Here is a 22,084-nt window from a genome sequence, read left to right as displayed (position 1 = left end):
AGGCCTATTTAAATCGGTGAAGTCAACACACATCCTCCACTTTCCATTTTCCTTTTTCACCATGACCACATTTGCAAACCATTCAGGATATTGAATTTCCCTTATGTGGCCCATAACGAGGAGTTTTTTAGTTTCCTTCCTCATGACGAGGCATTTTTCCTTGTTGAATTTCCTTTGTCTCTGAACTACAGGTTTAACCTTCTCATCCATGGTGCGTCGATGGCACATAAAATTTAGGTAATCCCCGGCATGTTGGCGGACGACCAGGCAAAAGCAACCATATTCTTTGAAATGACCTCGGCAATTTCCTTCTCCAACTCCCTACAAAGTGAGCTGCTGAGCTTGAACTTTTTCCCCTTTATCTCCAACTCCCGAACTTCACCAACAAGTTCAGGTCGCCTATCATTCCAGGGGACGACTTTGTCCATCCATCCTGGTTCTCCCGATATGGTGGTGATTGCATAGGTTCCCTTGCGATTTTTAAGGTTGTTCTCGTACTATTTTTGTGTCATTTTTTGGTCGGCCTTCATCATGATTATCTTTTCTTCGAGCGTGGGCAGCTTCATCTTCATGTGGATGGTAGAAACCATCGCGCCTAACCCATTCAAGGAAGGTCACCCCAGAAGCAGGTTGTACGTGAAAGGTGTATTAACAACAATACAGTTCACAGTGATCATTCTGGCTACGCTTTCATCAGAAAAGGTCGTCCTTAACTCCACATATCCTCGTACCTCCTCTTAATTGCCTGCGAACGCGATAAGACAACCGTCGTAAGACCTTAACTGGTCGGATAGATTTGTAAATATACAAATGTTCCCCAAAACATCACGTCAGTCGAGCTTCCTTGGTCGATGAGGACTCTGTGTACCTTTCGTTCTATGGTAATAACAGATATTACCACAGGATCATCTTCGTGGCAAAATATGTCCTCCAAGTCAGATACGGTGAAACACAAGGAGGGTTCGGCAAACCTCTCAGATTTATCTACATCTAGGGACATCACCACCAGAGAATACTCCCGCGATGGTATTCAGGTCTCCAAGGACTAGAGTTTCATATTCGGTTCCTCTTGGCCATCCTTGAGATACTCTGTCAAGAATCCCTCTTTGACTAGCTTCGAAAGTTTATAACCTAGGGCAATGCATCGTTTGACCTTGTGCCCCCACGCCCTATGAAAATCATACCAGCACTCCCTTCGCGACCCTAAGAACTAATCTAACTTTTGTGGAAATTTTAATTTATTCGCCCCCCTGCCCATGCCCATAAGTTTCTTATAGGATACTCGGAACCTTGGCTTGATTATCTCTTCACTGGCTTGAGTCTTCAGCTCGTCTTTCTTTGCAATGTACGGAACATACCTCTGGTCTGTTCTTTTACTTGTGGATGTTTCATCATCCCTCGAGGAACGATTACGGCTACTCTCCTTATACCTGGGCAGCTTTGACCGCGAGTTGTCGTTCTTCCTGAGTACAACTTCTTCTGCCTTGATATGAGTTGTAGCTCGTTCTCATACCTCATATAATGTTTCCGGCCTATTTAAGATTAATGAGTCGCTGAATGGGCTTGCCGTCATCCCTTTAATGAAAGCGGCGACCATCATTTCCTCATTCGGAGTCTGAAGCCTCACAGAGACTGCGCATAAACGGTGTATGTACTCTTTGAGTAGCTCTCCTTCCCTTTGTTTGACGTCAAATAGATCATGCAACCGTGGGGGTAAACTTTATTGGCCGAGAACCACTCCTTAAACATTCTGCAGAATTGAGGGAAAGAGGTTATATGGTCATCCGGGATCCCACTAAACCATTACAGAGTTATTCCTGTTAACGTGCCCATGAGCATCTTACAACGGACGGCTCTAAACCCCTTCCCCCTCGAGATGATCATTTGAGCTTTGAACGCCTTTAAGTGACTCTCAAGATCCTCCATGCCGGAGAAAAGGGCAATCTTGGGCGTGATACAGTGAGGCGGTATGGGCTCTTCCAAGATTTGCTAAGAGCACGGTTTGGGGTCATCTCTCAAGGACATGTCCGGGGAACGTTCTCGGGCAGGACATCGTCAATGCCGGTGCATGTTCCTTCGCAATTCCTCATTGGCTTTACGCAACTCCTCGTTGGCTTGTGCATGTTCTTCCATAGTCCTTGGGAGGCCTCGATTTCCTCCATGAGACGCGCTTGATTCAGTCGTATTTGCTCCCAAAGACGATCTTGGTCAGCTCGAGCCTCTGCTCGCAGCCGTTCTTGCTCGACCCGGGCTTCTTCCCGAATCCGCTCTTGCTCACATCGATATTTTTCATTCGCTTGCTGGAAAGCTCTCATGGTCTCCATGATTTGTTGTAAGGTTGGGACCTCATCCCCTTCTGGTCCCTGCACCCCTTGCCTAGTATTCTTCATCACGTCCAGTTGCTTAGCTATAAGCATTGGTGGGATTCAATTTTTATTGGGCACCATAGTGGGCGCCAAATGATCTTGCCGACTGACTTGGATCGTACTTTGGTGGTGGACTTTGGCATACTTTTCTTTTTTTTTTGTTGCTGCTTTGGGATACTGATAATTCACAATGAGGGAAACTCCACCTGTTGACAAATCAGTGAGAGCATATAACTATGAGTATCTGAATATAGAGTATATGTACGGGTGTATATCATCATATTCAAACTTACATTTGCTCAGGGTCTCGAGCCCCTTTTATAGTATTCGTAGACCTCCTTTCAGGAGTTTAACAAACATAAAAATATTCTATTAATATATCCCTTTATTCTTTGAGTACAGACGACATTATCTGTAATTGTTTATTTTCATTGAATTTTACAGCAATTTATGTGCTTAACTAATTTAGTTATTCCTTATGTTATTTTTACTTTAATTATATTTTCAATATGGGCTCTCAACTGTCTAGGTCATCCTCATGACGCATCATTGGGCTTACCATTTATCTTAAATCTACCATTTATCTTGGATCGAGCTAAGTACTTCCCCCAAATTGACCTGACCAACCAAGTTAACACACTTAAATGCTCGAGTCAGGACCCGAGCACGTCCCGACCAATTACAATGTCTAAATCTTCTAATATATTCTATCATATTTATTAAACATACATTTTATTTATCCACGCATCTTATAAATATAATTTCACAATAAAAATAAAAAATTAATGTATTATTTAGTTATATTTCCATTAATTTGTGAGGTAGAATTTTTTTATTTACAATATTTTTAAATATCATTTTCATTTTTTTACATTTTAATTACTTATTTTATTTAATTCTATATTTTATTATATTTTTTAATTATAAATAAATCACTATTAAAATTACATATTTTAATTCTACACAAAACTAAATAATTAATCTGTAAATTTTTATTTTCCTAAAAAAATAATTTTTCAAATATTTATTTTTCTAAGGAATTATTTCTCAAAATAGTTACATTTCTAAATTAGTATTTTTAAATATAGAATATTTTTCTACATAATTATTTTTTAATATAATTAGTTTTCTAAATTATTATTCTTTTTTAAATATATACTTTTATAGAATTTTATTTTTCAATATAATTTACCTTTCTAAATTTTTGGTTTTTTAAATATATATTTTCTAAATTTTTACAAAATATTTTTTTTAACTATTTATTTTTTAAAGTAAATTTTTTTTGTTTTTCAATTTTTAAATTTCTTTTATTTTCTAAAAAACAAAAGAAAAACTCAAAATCGATTGTGCGGAAACTGAATTTCAACTGCTAGAGAAATTGAAAACCACATTCAGAATTCAACTCTTCCGTTGATCGAATTCTTAACTTCTTTAATAAACCAAATTTTGAATGTCTATATAATTAACTATACTATTGAATAATTATTTGGTAAAGTAATAAAAAATCTTATAGTGTTAGACAAATTATATATGTAATGGCATAGGTGATTATTATTATTTGAGATGAGTCTAACTGATGTAAAATTATATATAATTATATATAGAGATATTTAATATTAAAAGTTTTTATTAAAGAAAATGGAAGAAAAGGATTAATGCTTAAAATGTAATGATAAAAGAACCTGCAAACAACTGCCATTTCTTTTGCTTCTGGAGAATGTCATGCTATCACACAACCAAGTGTGTTCCTAGAAGCTCAGACACCATTTTTAATTGGTGTATTTCGATATTGGATACGTATCACATGAATAATTTTTTTATATTTTACAATTTTAAGATAGTTTTAACACTATTAATAATTTTTTAAAAATTTATAACTTATTATATAAATCATGTTTGGATTGAGGCTACCTGTGCATAAGTTCTGTAATCAACTATGCAAGCTTCAGGATTGAGGAGGAGTAAGCGAAAAAGGTTTTATTTGAATTTTAGTTTTTCATTTGGGGAATAAACTAAGACGTTCTCATCTTTATTCTCTAGATTTTTCACAAATAATGATAGGTTAACAATATTACACATCTTTTGATAATTAAATATATTATTATTTAATTTACTCATTTTCTTTGTGAAAAATTATGAAAAACTACAAAATCATGAGTGTGGCATACAATTTTATAAATTCTAATAAGTTTTAATTATGATTTATCTTTCTCTTATAAGCTGAGATACTTTTGTATAGTTCCATATACTCTTTGACAGAAGGAAGAAGTGAAGAACTGTGGGTTTCAACGTAGAACATGTAGATAAAGCATATCAGCAGTTATGTCTTGAAACAGCAAGTGCCAAAATAACAAGACAAGTGACACTACGGAATTCCAGTCCGATAATAAGATCCTTAATCTCATTGAGCTTCATAAATGTTTCAATTTCTAATGCATTTATTGTGCTAATTCAACCACATCAATCCAACTCAAATCCTGAAATGATCAAGAGCAGAGGTCCCATCAAGGCCTTTTTCAACGTAGTAGCGCGCATATTCCTCAACAGCGATTTCTCTGTATTTGGGAGGATTGTCTTCTGATAACAACTCTTTTATAGGTCCATAGAGTTTCCCTGATGATTTAAGACCTTCGCTGAAAAAGCATGCAACAGATATTCTTGGACCTGTCACATTTGCCACTACTCTATGTTCTACACTCTTGAATTTGTCATTTGTTATAAGCTGTAGTTCAAGAAAACAAAAAACAATAATGTCACTTATTTAAATTCATGTACGTATCATAAGAACTTGTCAAGTTGTCAAGTGTATCATCAGGTTCTGGCTTTTTACCCAAAAAAAATATTATTACAAATATACAATCTTTTACACTTTCTCAATTTTCTCAGATAACTTACACTCAACTACAAGATTAGTTCTTCTTCTACTTTTAAAGGTTGTAAGGTTGTAATCTGAAACAATTCAATATTGAGTTGTCAACCTATCAGTACTCTCATGATACAGCTATATGTCCTAGGACTTTTCAAACATAGTTTCTATAAAAGTTTGCTAGAAATAAGTCTTTTCGCTGATTGTTTTGTGAATTTTAAACTTTCACGAAATGTTTGCAAGAAAAGTATCATGAAATATGGAGTATTTTAGTTGCTTGGAAGGCAGAATAAAAGAAAAGAGTAAACTATACTAATTAATTATCTTAGTTTCGTTTAGTACTATACTAACTCCATTGGTTGTTAACATTACACTCTGAGTTCCCCAATAATGTAACAGATATTGAAAAAGTTTATGTAATTTTTGACAAAAACTTCTGGAGTAATTAGTGTAATTTACTCTAACAATAAAGAACTTGCCTGAAGAAAATCACCAATGTTAACTACAAGAGCCCCAGGTTCTGGGGCTATATCAATCCATGTGTTCTGGTAAAGAACCTGAAGACCACCAATATGATCCTGGAGGAGCACTGTGAGGAAACAATTATCAGAATGCTTGGTGGTTCCCAGTGTTAATTCTGGTTCAGGGCAGGCAGGGTAGTAATGGCAAAGAGAAATAAGCCCTTTAGCACAATCCATGTCTTTTAAATGGTTTGGATGCAGCCCTAGAGATTCTGATAGTAATTCCAATAGTGCAATTCCAAGTTTCATCACACATGTCCCATATTCCAGAAGTATATCCCTACAAGAAGATGAAATCAGTTAGCAATCAACTAAATGACTTATGGTTGAAATGGAAAGTTTAACTTAAGATTTTCTTCCTCTTTGTAACTTTGTTCATAACAATTTATGCCTTTGTTCATAAGAATTCATAGCCTACTGTGCTATTAGAAGGTTCAATCTTATTCAGGAACATTGCACACCCTTTATGAATATTAACTTCATATGAGTATAAACTTATAAAGCTAAATTTGACCTCAACTTTCATCCTATAAATTATCTTAAAATAATCAAAAAGTACAACCATCTTCCCATATTGTATGAAAACCTTTATAGGATCAATGCATTTTAATTGAATTGCTTAACATACTTGATCTAAGTGGCATAAAACTCAAGGCACTGTATACAAAAACGTACCTGCATACTGCTGGCAAGTCTTGAGGTTTGGGAGGATTAGGAGCCAGATAACACATGAAAGTGTCCCTCCAATTGAGTGCTGGTGAAGAGTAGATATCAAAATTGCTATTATACAAAAAAGGTTTCTTGTGGTCCCGGGTATATAGATCCTTTTTCACCTCAGTATCTTGTTCATAAAACCTGCACACCCCATCTTTCAAGTCCTCTAAAACAGTCACAGGGATGCCATGGTTGACCACTTGAAAGAAACCCCATTTCTCAGATGCTTCCCTTATTCTGTCAATAACTCCTTGGCGTAAACTTGGATCCTTGTCAACTTCTGCAAGGTCTATAACAGGAATATTGTCTGCTTTTCCGCCTGAAGTTGAGACCTTCACATGTTCATCAGGTGGATGATGAAATAATCTTGGGATTTTTGTGATTCCTTGATCAACAAGGCCTTTAACACCAGCTTTTGTGTCATCAAATTCTTTGAGTTCACGCACCCTCTCAGTGTTTACTTCCTCAGAGACTGAAACTTCAAACCCCATTTTGGTACTATTATGGGAAGACAGAAACACTTGGATTAGGTAGGATGGAAGTTACGTTGTGAGCCAGAATAAAGGGACTTCCTCATCCACATATAACTCAGACAAGAGAAGAGATATTTATTTCAAAATTATTATAATTTATCCATACTCTTTTCCTTCTTTTCATTATATTATCTCTGCTATTTTATAAATATTTTATTTTTTTATTTAATAATTAACCTGATAAGCTTACACCCAATATAATAAATCTAACGAACCTATTTGTTGAAAGACATTATCTCATTAGAGAGCAAAATCTTATCATCTTTTAAATTATTTCTTTTTTTCGTGTGTTTCAAATAAATACTCATCTTTTATTTAGGAATAATACTCTAATTGTTTCTCAATTGTTTAGTTAAGAGTGATTGCATTTCAAAAATACTTTTAATTGTTAATTAGAGGTGATAAGTGTTCAAATAATACTAAGTAATTATCTAGTCACAAGTAACTGAATTCTAAATAATGTTTTATTAGTAACTTATCTAGTAGAACTTATCAAGTACTCAACCTAATTTATGTTTATAGATCAACCAGTATAAAATTATATAACATAAATCCTTTTTTTTTCTTAAACGTGTATAATGATATATTATTAAATGTGTCCTAAAAAAAGAGAATTTTTGAAAAACTAACTTTTTCAAGCATTTTTAAAGATCGTCTTATTATGTCAGAAACTTGATTTTGTCATCTATCCATCACTAACATTGCAAAAATTTTAAAAAGGTTACATAAGTTCATAAAGGATTCATCCTATCTAATTTATATGTCTTTTGTCAATTTGGTCATCGGAATCTAATCTCAGTCGGGAGCGGGGTACTTGCAAAAGAAACACTCTAACGCTCAAGTCAGGGATTGATCACTGGTTGTTGAGAGTAATAAATGTCTTAAAATGTGTACATTGGTATGATGTTGGTCAACCTATTTATAGAGATGAGTTGGACCCTTATGTTTGTGAGCCTGTATTATCACGTGGTTAATGTTCTCACCCTATGTATGATTTAACCTTTTATCCCTTTTTAAACTCGTCATTAAGGTGTTGAGGTGAGGTTTAGGTAGTTCAGTTGTCGATGTCCGAGAGGGTCTCAGCCCCAGCCCCATGTGGTACGCTTGCCCCCCCCCCCCCCAAGCTCGAAATACTTTAGCATGAAGAGGTTTGAGTGGTTAATGTGGCCGAGAAGTGGTTGATCTGATGGTGTACCGGGAAAATGTGTTGATGGGTGCTCGGGGGTGATGTATAGATGTGATGTACGAAGTAAGGTTTAGAATGTTCCGTATTTTTTGTGGGAAATTGAATTTGAATCTTCCTTAGTACTCGATTTTTGTTATGATCGTTGGATGTGAAACGATCTAACGACTTTGGTGTTTTCTAACATTTGAATTGTTCGAGTCTCCTTGCTTCTTCTTTCTGTGTTCCAAATAGTGGCTAGGTGTCGAGAATTCTCATACCCTCCAAGTTAGTGATGTCTTCTAGCAGTTCTTCGTCTTCCTCAACTGGGCATTCCTTAGCATATTCCAGGGAGTCATGAGTGGTGAAAGGTAGTGGGGGTTCCGCAAAGGAATCTTGTCAGGTTGATGCCTTTGATAGGGCACAACAGTTGGCTACAAAGTAGGTAGAGACTGAGTTGCCTCTACGATCTAGGTATACTTGAGTTTGACAAAAAGGTAACAAACCACTTTTCCACATACCGTTGGATATTCACAGAGGAGTCTTTTATGGTAAGTGCCCCGTTGTTGAGTCGGGATGTCGAGATCAGTATCATCTCGACTAAGAGATGTTGTGTTATCGACAACGTCTGTCTTGGCCAAGTGGGGGCCACCTCGGATTTCTTATTTTTTTATTCATGTTTTTCTACCGATCTTTATATTTGTTTTCCTTTTGATGAGTTTACCATGGGTGTTACAGACCTTTCACCTGATATGCGACATGATGCGTCTAAACCCTTCCCCCGGTCTTTTCTTCATTATTATAGTTGTTGGCCAAATAATCCAATGTCTTGGATTTCTCTTATGAGTCAGTTGGGGTCTAGTATTTTTTTCGCAATTTGCTTCTTCCTACAAAAATTTTAAAGGTTGGTTTTTCAAGATTTTTGTTGAACTAGGCAGTTCTAAATTTTTCTTTGATTATCAAAATAAACCCAATTTTCTATTTTACTGGACCCAAAACCCAATCTGCTACCAATCGTGGTTGAGATTCTGGTGTGAGTTGATTTTTAGATGGTTCCATTTTATGGTAACAATTTACTTAGAGTTGAGATTTTAGCAATTTAATGGTGAAACCTAAGGAAGATTCCCATTGAAAAATCAATATAAAGGGAGATGGAATGCAATATGGAATGGAAATGGAAATAAGGTAAACATCAATGGTGGTCATGGCCGAACCAAATGATGAACCATAGGGATATAACAAAAGCAAATTCAAGAACAAGAATTCAAGACAAAAACATATATGAAAGGCAAAAATGGAAATGAATTGAAAAGAGTGAAAGAAGGGTAGTTTATGGAGTGATGGTGAGAATGATTCACGCCACTTGGGGTGTGGTAGCCAAGTGGATAAGACCTAGCCAAGAGGATTCAAACCTAACAAACTTCTCACACAATTTGTGTAGAGTAACTTTTCTATTTAAAATTGACATGTTTATTTTTAAGAAGACCAGGAGAAAGAACATTTGATGTTCTGGTCTTTGCCCATTTCTTCTTCTGGTGAGGTCTGCTAGATCCTTGGTGGGGTCTTCATTTGAAAGTTGAGATGACTTCTCATAGTGTGAATGGTCATGTGAGTCCTTGGTCATCTCCTTGTAGGCTTGGATTGTATCATGCCCCCCAAGTTTGAGAGAATTTGACCTCGAATTTAGAACTCCTGCAGATAACATAGTTAGTTTGTTCACATATAAAAGAGTGCAAGGTATGGGAATTGAAACAAAGTTATGTTCTTTAAGCTTGGGGAGTTCAAAATGAGAATCTTTACATAGAAGCCATTTTGGGAAAGAATAATTGGGGGTGAAAGGACTTGGTGATATAAATCCTCTCAAAAGATGGATACCTTTAGGAGGTGTTTGATGTTCATCCTAATATTTCTTTGTCCAAGATGTCAAGTAATTAGTTTTATTTGGTAATGAAAAAGATAAGGAAGAAAGACTCCTTGAAGGTGCAGTTGATAATATGGCACGAGTCAACATGATTGATTTAGTTGTGTAAGATGATATGTTGTGACCCGGTTTATCTTTTCTTTCTTTCTCTTTTTCATTTTCTCTTTTGTTTTTCATTTTTATTTGGTCCTCGTGGACCTCTTTTGGTGAGAAATACTTTAGTGTGACCTTATGCCCATGGAAGGTAAAGAGATTTTGTTGGTAAGGTCATCATGTAAAGTTTTCCTATCAAATTGTCATGGCCTACCTAAAAGAATGTGTGTGGCTTCCATAAGTACAACATCACAAGCTTCCGTAAGTGCAACATCACACAAGACCTCATCCTTGTACTTACCAATTGAGAAGGCTAAGAGAACTTGTTTATTTACTATTACTTCCCCCTCTTCACTTAGCCATTGGAGCTTGTAGGGCTTTACATGAGAGATGGTGGGTAACCCAAGCTTGTCCACCACTCTTGTACTTGCCACATTTGTACAACTACCCACATCCACAATTAAGGAACACAACTTGTCATTAATGAGGCACCTAGTGTGAAAAATGTTTTCTCTTTGACTTTCATCAAAAGAATGTTGGACTTCGCCAAGCATGCGCCTCACTACTAACAAGTCTCCCTCACATGGAATTTCACTTTCATCCTCACTTGGGGATCTAGAAGAGGTAGGAGACCTAGACCTTTATGAGCTATGATCACTCATGGCAACCCCCCTTTCACCATCATATTTCTCTTAGAAGGGCAATTGGATGCAATATGGCCAAAACCTAAACATTTAAAACACTTTTTATTTGAGGTTTTGGTAGGTGACTTAGGTGTAGAAGTGGAGGGTGTAGAATGTCTAGGATTGTAAGTGGAATGTTTCTCAAAATTTGAAGGAAAAGTTTTTTAAGAAGATTTGTTTTTGTTTTTCCAAGATGAGTGGTAGTAGTCATCATTATGAGAGTTTTTGAAATGAGTTTTCTTTGAAAGTTGAGATTCAACCTTGATGGCAAGGTGAACCAATTTTTCCAATGATGAATACTCATAAAGTTCTAGCACATCTTTGATTTCCCTTCTCAATCCACTTACAACTCTAGCAATTTTGGACTCCTCACTTTCATGCATGTCAATTTTAGTTAAAATTGTTTCAAACTATTTAAAGTACTCATCTACACTACTAGGTCCTTATTGAAGTCGTTGGAGCTTCAACAAGAGTTCCTTCCTATAATAGGGAGGAACAAACCTCGCGCGCATGCATTCTTTCAAATCATACCAAGAAACCACGGCTGGTCTCTTGTTTAGCCCAATGTCCATTATACTCTTGTGCCACCACTGCATGGCATAGTCTAAGAATTTCAAGGAGGCTAATTTTACCTTTTGGTCCTCTTGGACCTCATGTACATTAAAAAATTATTCTACCTTAGCCTCCCATCTTAAGTAAATGTTAGGGTCACTTTCCCCACTAAAACTTGGCAATTTTACATAGGGAAAAGAAATTTTAGAAGGATGGTGTTGATGTTGGCGCCTTTCATCAAATTGATTCATTCTCCAATCTTCATCTTCCTCAAAGCACTTGATTTACAAGTGCGGTTTTACGTTTAGCCGCATTTGTAAATCCTTTTTTACCCTAAAGTTTTGAAGCGCGCCAGAATTTCGTATACTTTCTTTCTTCGCTTTGCCTTTGGTGTGCATTGTTCCTACATTGGCCTTTCGTTCATCTCTTCTTTTGCATCTTCATTATATTGTGCCAATGTAAGTTTCTTCCTCTCCATCTTCACAAATGTTAGTATTATAAATGTTTTTCGATTCCTTATATTTCTTGAATCGTTTTCTTCCTCTTCATCTCCGTCGAAGATACTGTTCCATTGGCATTCCCATCTCCGTCGCTGCTTCGCCTTCGCTTCCACTATCGTCGTTGTTGTCGGTGCTCCCCTGCCACTCTTCACCACCAACGTTGGTTCACAATAGGTTGGTACTGTTTTAAATATTTTGAATTTTTATTTAATTGTTTGAATTTAATTTTTTATGTATTAGAATTTGTATATTTTAAATTTTATATTATTTAGTATTTATTATATTTTGAATTTGAATGTTATTTTGTGTATTATAATTTATATTTTTAAAATTTATATTATTTAGTATTAGTACTTATTATATTTTGAATTTGTTCTTTTTTATGTATTATGTAATTTGTATTTTTTAAAATTTATATTATTTAGTAGTTAGTTGTTACTTTATATGTTATCTTCGGCAATAATACGTTCTGGTATTGAGTTCGGGGTGTTCGACCCTCGGCAAACGCGTGAGATAGAACACTGATTGAAAAATCCTAACCATTCCAGAATATATAATGGATCGAAATTGGATGAATTTTGTTCGTATAAGTGACGAGTACGAAAGAGGAGTAGAAGAATTTATACAATTTGCACAACGTAACGCGATTAATAGTGGTCATGATGGAGCAAAGATCAGGTGTATGTGCGTTACCTGTTTGAATGGAAGGATACTGGATGTTAATATAATGAGGGAGCACCTGCTATGTGATGGGTTTCTTCGATTTTATACAACTTGGACATGGCATGGTGAATTATTAAATTTACCACGTGTTTCCATAACTGAAGAATATGTGGGGTCCACAATGGATGAAGCAGTACACGATGATGTAGATGATGATTGATTGGAGGACATGATTCCTGATGTAAGAGCTGAGTCTTTTGCAAAAGCGTATGGATATGGAAGCATGTCAAACGATACAAAGACTCCATTGTATCCTGAATCAACTAACTTCACACGGTTGTCAGCGGTGTTAAGATTGATGAATTTGAAGGCAATAAATGGATGGACTGATAAAAGCTTCACGGAATTGCTTCAGTTGTTGAAGGATATGCTTCCAGAGGGAAATGCTCTACCTAATCATAATTATGAGGCCAAAAAGATTCTTTGTCCAATGGGTATGGAGTATAAAAAGATACATGCATGTCCTAATGATTGTATATTATACCGGAAAGATTTTGAATTGTTGAAAAGTTGTCCGAGGTGTGGGTTATCATGTTATAAGCTGAAACAAAAAGATGATGATACTATTGAAGATATAGAAAAGCATGAACCCACAATGAAGGTTATGTGGTATCTTCCCATCATTCCAAGGATGAAACGTTGTTTGCAAACCCAAACGATATTAAGAATCTTAGATGGCATGTAGATGAGAGGAAATGTGATGGCATGTACCGACATCCAGCTGATTCTATTCAGTGGAAGAAATTTGATGATGAGTTTCCAAACTTTGGTAAAGAATCAAGAAATATTCGACATGGCTTAGCTACAGACGGAATGAATTCATTTGGTAATATGAGTACAAATCACAGTTCATGACCTGTTTTACTAGTTATTTACAACTTACCTCTTGGATTGTGCATGAAGCGAAAATACATGATGTTGTCTATGATGATATCCAGTCCGAAACAGCCATGGAATGATATTGATGTTTATCTAAGTCCCCTAATTGAAGATTTGAAGTTAATGTGGGACCAGGGTGTTGAAGATTTGACGGATTTGCTAATGAAACTTTCAAGCTTCATGCCATGTTATTTTGCACCATCAATGACTTTCCAGCATATGGTAACTTATCAGGTTATAGTGTTAAGGGTCATAAAGCATGTCCAATATGCGAAGAAGACATTGCTTCTCAACAATTGAAACATGGAAGGAAGACAGTATATCTTCGGCATCGGAGGTTTCTTAGAAGTCATCATCCTTACCGGAGGTTGAATAAAGCATTTAATGGACACCAAGAGGCTAATGGTCCACCAACTCCATTAACCGGTGTTGAGGTTTACGAAAAGGTAAATAACATATATCACACCTTCGGTAAGTAAAACAAAAAGTCATATGTGACAAACATTTGGAAGAAGAAATCAATCTTCTTTGATCTTCCGTACTGGTCGAGGTTAGAAGTCAGACATTGTATAAATGTAATGCATGTTGAGAAGAATGTGTATGATAGCTTAATTGGTACACTTCTTAACATTAACGGGAAGACGAAGGATGATCCAAATGCTCGTTTAGATTTGATTGAGATGAACATGCGTGGCGAGTTGGCACCTATAGAAATGGGTAAGCGTACATATTTTCCCCCAGCCTATTACACAATGTTAAAAGATGAAAAAATTAGTTTTTATCAATGTCTAAAGGGTGTGAAAGTGCCACAAGGACATTCCTCAAATGTGAAGAGCCTAGTGTCAATGCAAGATTTGAAGTTAATTGGGTTGAAGTCTCATGATTGCCACATCTTGATGCAACAGTTGTTGTTGGTAGCTATTCGTGGGATCTTACCAAAAAATGTTAGACATACCATAACCCGTTTGTGTTCATTCTTCTCTTCCATCTGTTGTAAAGTCAATGATCCATCAAAACTAGATGAACTTCAAAATGAAATTGTTGTTATCTTGTGTGAATTGGAGATGTTTTTTCCTCCATCTTTTTTTGACATCATGGTTCATCTAGTGGTCCATCTGGTAAGAGAGGTTAGATTGTGTGGACCAGTGTACTTAAGATGGATGTATCCTGTTGAGCGGTATATGAAATTTTTGAAAGGTTATGTGAAAAATCATTATCGTCCAGAGGTTTCAATGATTGAAAGGTACATAGCTGAAGAATGAATTGAATTTTGTTCTGAGTACATGCCAAAAGCAAATCCAATAGGTCTTTCAGCTAATTCATGGCACCACAGGCGTTCTACAAGTAAATGTTTACATGGTGTGAATATTGTAAGCAAATCTCGATCAGAAGTCTTGCAAGCACATTTGTACATATTGAATAACACGGGTGAAGTTATACCTTACATAGAAGCTCATAAAGCCATTGTGAAGGCAAATAACCCAAGATAAGTAGAGAAATGGGTCTTGATGGAACATAATAGAACTTTCATGCCTTGGTTTAAAGACGAGGTGTTCAAGGATTCAACAGCATTAGAGACCTTGACCTGGTTGGTTGTTGGATTGAAGTTTGATGTCATCTCATGTACAGCGTACGAAGTGAATAATTGTATATTTTACACGAAGTCCAAGGATGAAAAGAGTACAGTTCAAAATTTTGGTGTTACTCTTGAAGCCGATTCAATGCAGTTTTCGACTTTGAAAGATATAAATCCAGTACTTGGATAAATGGCATACTATGGGTTTATAGAAGAGATTTGGGAGGTTGACTGCACTAAGTTTTACGTTCCAGTTTTCAAGTGTAAATGGGTTGACAATAAAAGTGGGGTTAAAATTGATGAATCAGGATTCACACTAGTGGACTTTCGAAAGATAGGGTATTGAGATGAGCCATTTATAATGGTTCAACAAGCATCTCAGGTTTTCTATGTGAAAGATTCTACGTCAGAACATTGGTATGTCGTTTTACACGGGAAAAAACAAGGGGAGGTCATAGATGATATTGAAAATGGTGACCCCCGTTCATTCATGCCAATGATAATTAATAAAGATGACGATGTACTTGATGATGTACATGCAACCTGTAAAGACCACAGTGAAGGAATTTACATATGAACATTCAACTCACATGCAACCCGTAAATAAGCATTTAGAATTTTATGTAATATTTTTATATGATTTTAATTCGATGCAGATTAACTAATGTTTGTTACATAATTTTTTTAACATAGACATGGATGACGATCATACTCCAATCAGACCTCGATCCGGACGAGGCAGCAGAGGACCTACTAGATTGAAGCGTCTCGCATTGAGACGTGCTGCTGGTGAGAAGACACGTGTTGACATTGACGTCAACACTGGAGTGGCTTTTGGTTCTAAAGTAGATGAGTTTATGAGCTATCTTGGAGTTGGTTCTCATGAGAGGCTCTCCATTTTGATTAATTCATGGGATGAGGTGTCAGAGGTCGATCGGAACATGATCTGGGAGGAAGTTCTGGTAAGCTTTATATTATTATTGTTACCATATAATGCTTTTTAATATTCATTGATTAATTTTAATTTGGTGATGTTATTTTCCAGGCAAACTTTGAAATTCCTGATATGGAACCACTTCGATAAAAAATTATATCCAATATCGGACTTAAATTTTGTACCTTTAAGTCAAGACTGACTTTGAGATACGTTTTTGACGACCTTAAAGACGAAAATCCATGTTTAAAGTACAAACATATTCATGAAGAGACATGGCGTCTTTTTAAAGAAAGCCGTGAAAATGAGGTTTGGATGGTAAGTGAAGTAACTTAACTTTTTTTTATTTATATAACATTAATAAGTTTATCTTATTTACTTCACTTTCTTTATTTCAATTATGAGAGGATCGTCGAAAGAAAGCTCAAGACATAGCTTTGAAGAATGTTACCCCGCACATACTCTCTCGTTCGGGGTATTGAAAACTTGAACAATCACTGATGGTGGAAAAGGAGCAATCTAGACAGGGGACGTCATCTGAGAATGTGGAAACAGGGGTCACTTCTCCTTCATCACCACCTTTTCGCCATGTAAAATGGAAGAGGGCTCGAATTAAAAAGTCGGGTACACCAAGTTTTGAGCAATCTGGGGTTATTATCGAAAAAGTTGTAAGTTATTTTTTGTTATTTTCATTTATTTTAAAGCATTAATTATATTAAAAACTGATATGATTTTTGTCTCTTGCAGGATTCCTTGGAATCCCAAGGTAATTTTGTTGCTGAAGGTCGTCACGATATCCTAGTTGAAGCAATTGGACGACCTGAGCATTGTGGTCGTGTCCGTGCAGCTGGACAAGGGGTTGGAATAAAACTATATTTTGGAGTTTCACAACGACATTCATCCTCCTCCTCCAAAGAGAGCGAAACTGAAATGAATACTAAGATACGTGAAGAATTAATGGAAAAGATGAGAAAGGAGACGGATCTGATGCGACTAGAGATGAGAAAGGAGAATGATCGAATGCGACAAGAGTTTCTATCGCAAGAACTTTGTGCTGAGCTGATTCAACCCCTTGTTAGTCCCACTCCCAAGAGCACAAAGGGGAGTTGTGCGGCTCCTACAACATCAAGGGATGATATCATTGGACAGACGAGGGAATGTGAGCTACTGGTATCGGCGGCAAGCTTCCTCAGGTGGTGGCCCTTGGAAAAGTCTATGAAGAGGCCACCACCTTACATAACGTTCCTCTCTCCCCTGATGTGGTGAAGGTAACAGTTGAAAAAGTACGAGTACCTGATGCTCGTGTTCCACTACCTTCAGATGAGGTAACCACTATGGTCGATGCATTTCAGACATTCATTGCCTGGCCCAGCACCTCATTTGATTTATGCCACAACCTCATGTAATAATTTCATTTCATTATATTAATTTTTATTTATATTTATATATTACATATAATTTAATACAAATGTTCTTTATCTTGTAGAAACCTCTTTGGAAACCAAGTCTGGAGAAGAAGCATGAGGTTCCAGTTGACAATCATATAGCTTCCTTAAGTCTAGTTGCTAGTCAGATTGGTAATCAACCTTTTGAAGTTTCGTGGGATGATACGTTTTTTCAAATAAACACTGAACTGCCACTGATGATGTACAACACAAATTTATTAGAATTTGTAGCTGGGAATCAGGAGCTCAATATAAATATAATTCAATTTTTTATGATGTAAGTATCTTTACCTGTATTTCAATTTACTTTATGTTAAATTACTATTGATTATGCTTTAACTAATAACTTGTAGGTTTTAGCATGGAGTCTGTCTCACTGAGGAGAATGAAAATGTGTATGGATTCTTAGATCCTGCATATACTAATCCCGTTGGACCAAGGTCATATGAGACCCAAGCATACATCACTAACACCCTGGAAAAAGAGGGAAAACAAATTTATTTATGCCCTTATATTAATAAGTTTAATTATATGTCATCAATTATTACTATTTCATGTTTTAAATATTTACTAACTCTTTTCATGGATGATATAGGCATCATTGGCAGTTACTTGTCTTATCAATGGTTGATAAGACTGTTACGTGGTTTTGTTCCCTACACAAAAACATACCCACAAATTTTAAGAATATCATTGATACGTAAGTACATTATATACTTAACTTTGTATGTTACTAATTAACCATCTACTAACGAGGTTTTTTGTATTAACCAGTTCATGGTGTGGATATAACATCCTAAAATGTCGATCCAGTTCAAATATTTGAACTGGATAAGAATAAAGGTTTGTAATTTTTTTCTTTCTCTTATCATTGTTTATCAATATACTAACTTTTACTTTTTTATTGAATTATAGTGTAATAAACAACTAGGAAGCTATGAGTGTGGCTATTACATTATGCAATGGATGATTACCATTGTAAGACTAGGCCTTAAAAATGATTGGAAAGAGGTAACATGATAGGTTAAATTATTTTTATTATTCTTGAATGTATATGTATCTTAAAACTAATTTATGTCAACCATATTTTGAAATGCAGTTCTTCACGGATGAAGCACCAATGACTTCGGATGCCATATCATATGTGAGACATTCTTGGTCCACATATTTCATAAATTTTTATAACTCTAGGATAGTTGATCAATAGTGTAGGGATTATATGTAATTTAATCACTCTTTGTAATGTACATTTTGATCAATATATATTTGATTCTCTGAATTTATCTGAATTTATGTATTTGTCTGGCTGGGTATATATAATTGAACAGGTTAATTTATATGGGTTTGGCACAAAACAAATTGCACTAAAAAAACATTATTTACAAGTGTGGTTATTTACCAAAGCCGCATTTGTAAATCCAACGCATGATTTACAAATGCGGCTATTACCATAACCGCATTTGTAAACCCTAAACCATGTCACATGATTTAGAAGCATATACAAATGTGGCTACCTGAAATAGCCGCACTTAAAAATAGTATTTACAAATGCGGCTATATAGCCGCATTTGTATCTCTTTGATTTACAAATGCATGTTGATCAAATGCGGCTCTATAGTCGCATTTGTAAATGTAAAATAACCGCCCTTGTTTAGCCTTTCTGCACTAGTGTGCATATTTTCATAAACCTCTAATTAGCACAAAAGTTTGGGATTCAACTTAATTGATCACTTGAAATCTTGTGTTTGGAACTTAAATCTACTTCTATTAAAACAAAATTCCAATTACTTTTAAACTTTTTCAAATAAAAGAAAAGTAAGTAGAAGCAGAATATAAGGACTCCTAGAAGCACTAAAGAACATATGACTCAAAGCAAAAAAGGTAATAAATAACAAAAGAAGACACAATTTATCATCCAAAAGCGAAAACAAAGCTAATTGATAAGATAAATTCCGAATTGAAAAGCAAGAAAATAAAGGGCTGAAATTAAATGTGCTTGAATGTAAAGATAAGAAATTAAAGGTGCTTGAATGTAAAGACAAGGAATTAAAGGTGCAAGAAAAGTAAAGTGCCAAATCAACTCAAAGAAAAATAAGCTCAAGAACCTAAGCTCTGATAACCACATGATATGAGTTGATTTTTATATGGTTCCATTTTATGGTGACACTTTACTTAGAGTTGGGATTTTAGCAATTTAATGGTGAAACCTAAGGAAGATTCCCACTGGACACGAACTTAACCAAATGGTTAAGTAAGTGTGAAGGTTTGCTTCACAAAGACAAAGATGAAAAATCAATATGAAGTGATAGATGGAATGCAATGTGGAATGGAAATGGAAATAAGGTAAACATCAATGGTGGTCATGGGCGAACCATATGATGAACCATAGGCATATAACAAAATCAAATCTAAGAGCAAGAATTCAAGACAAAAACATATATGAAAGGCGAAAATGGAAATGAATTGAAAAAAGTGGAAGAAGGGTAGCTTATGGAGTGATGGTGAGAATGATTCACGCCACTTGGGGTGTGGTAGCCACCAAGATGAATGAATGGTCGCCACTTGAGAGTCTCACACTACTCAAGATAAGACATAGCCAAGCGGATTCAAACCTCGCAAACGTCTCACACTCTTCTGGTGAGGTCTACTAGATCCTTAGTGGGGTCTTCATTTGAAAGCTCACATGATTCTCATAGTGTGAATGGTCATGTGAGTTCTTGGTCATCTCCTTGTTGGCTTGGATTGTATCATATTTTGATGACTGTCATATTTTAGTAGTATTTCATATTAAAAGACAGACACTTATGGATGTTTATTGATAAAAATAGCTATAATTTAACCCTAATTTATGAATTTAAACTTTTTTACATATTTTGAGATTATTATATTAATAAGAATGATTTATGATACATGAAAATTTAATAGGATGATTGGTTAGAACAGAGAAAGACAAAAGAATAAGGAATACGACTAATTAAATCAGGTTAGTGTGTAACAGTTTTGAGAGTTTTACTGATGAATTGACAGTTGTGGTTGCTTAATTTTTATTTTGTTATCTAACAACCAATACTTTTTGGAAGTCGAGCCTCATTATAATCCTGTAAAAGACCTTAAGATTCATGTTTCCTATATGATTGTAATATGAAGATGAAATGAAAAGCAACTGTGATTTGTTAGGATTCAATGAAAATAGAGATAAACGCTTATATGTGAGCATATGAGAAGAAATTACTTGATGAATTCTCATTTTATTGTTTTAGTTTGATCCTGGAAGTTGATTGTATCTATAGTTTCCTATATTTGAAGTTGGAAGCACTATAAGTTTCTAATGTAACTTATTGTTAAGTGAATAAAGTTGTTTTGATATTTGAATTCAAAAAATAATTTATTTATATTCATTTACTTTTCTTGAGGACAAGCAAGATTCTAGGTTGGGGAAAGTTTATAAGTGTCATATTTCAATAATATTTCATATTAAACGAAAGACATTTATGGATGTTTATTGAAAAAAACTAGCTACAATTTAACCCCTAATTTATGAATTTAAAACTTTTTACATATTTTATGATTATAATATGAATAAGACAATTTTTCCCAAATTTGTGTTAATTTCAAGATTCTATCGAAAAATGGAGATGAAAGGGCTAAAGGAGAATAAACAAGAAAAGGGAAAGTTGGAACATGGAAAAATGGCTCAAAACTCGTCCAAACTTGCCCAAACCAAATCACTCCAGAGGAAATCGCCCAAGGCTCACCCAAGCGAGTTCATTTTAGATAAGTTGGGTTTATTCTCGTCAAACTCGCCCAAGCGAGCTCAGACTCACCTAAGCGAGAAGTCACTTAGCCAAACCCAACTAGGTTAAATATGAGGTGTGAGGCATAACCCTATATACATCATTAGGAGAATAGAAGAATATAGAAAATCCTAGAGGAGGCGGCCGTCAAGGAGAAACATCTATGATCTTCTTTTCTTACTTTCCATGCTTGTACTAGCCAACATGAGTGGCTAATTCTACCCTTTGGGATTGGGAGTAATATGTTCAAACTCTTATGTATTGAAGTGATATTTGAACATAATATTCTATTCTTGATTGATGATTGTCATTGTCATTTTATTTTTAACGCTTGTTTTATCATCATTTTAATCCTTAGATTTGATTGAAAAGTACTTCTAAGCATCTGACCTAAATGATAATGCTTAACATATTTGAATGCTAGGAATAGATTTGAAATGTTAATTGCTATCAATATTTGTTCGTAATGATAAGAAGTTTCTATAAATATGCGAGGAATCGATATGTAGGAGACTATCTTAATAATTTTATATGCGAGGAATCGATATAAAAGAATTTTATATGGGCATCAATATCAATACAAAAGAGTGAGAATGATGAACCTCAATCCCAATTTTCCCAATTGAATCAAACAACTCTTTACTTTGCTTTATTTACATTCTCGCAATCTGATACACAACAAACTTCCAACAAACTTTTATATATTGTTTTCTATTTAGTGAATATTATACTTGAGAATTCAATTGTTCCTTGTAGCTTCGATATCCGTCATTGGGGACAAATTTATTTTGACACGGTATACTTATCGTAAAATAGTCATCA

At 35.2% G+C, this 22,084-nt stretch overlaps 1 protein-coding gene across 1 annotated transcript; it reads right to left on the bottom strand.

Annotated features, from left to right (window-relative positions):
- Positions 1–4,647: 4,647 nt before the first annotated feature.
- Positions 4,648–7,056, bottom strand: LOC137835061 (1-aminocyclopropane-1-carboxylate oxidase homolog 1-like). Its single transcript, XM_068643397.1, has 3 exons — positions 6,429–7,056; positions 5,712–6,033; positions 4,648–5,088 (listed from the first exon to the last, which is right to left on the bottom strand). The coding sequence occupies exons 1-3, from the start codon at positions 6,956–6,958 to the stop codon at positions 4,837–4,839; spliced, it is 1,104 nt and encodes a 367-aa protein (XP_068499498.1). The 5' UTR covers positions 6,959–7,056; the 3' UTR covers positions 4,648–4,836.
- Between the last annotated feature and the right edge of the window lie 15,028 nt (positions 7,057–22,084).

Source organism: Phaseolus vulgaris, chromosome 5, assembly GCF_000499845.2.
Source record: "Phaseolus vulgaris cultivar G19833 chromosome 5, P. vulgaris v2.0, whole genome shotgun sequence".
Lineage (NCBI taxonomy): Eukaryota > Viridiplantae > Streptophyta > Magnoliopsida > Fabales > Fabaceae > Phaseolus > Phaseolus vulgaris.
The sequence above is the reverse complement of the archived record's forward strand: the minus strand, read 5'-3'. Positions and strand labels throughout refer to the sequence as shown.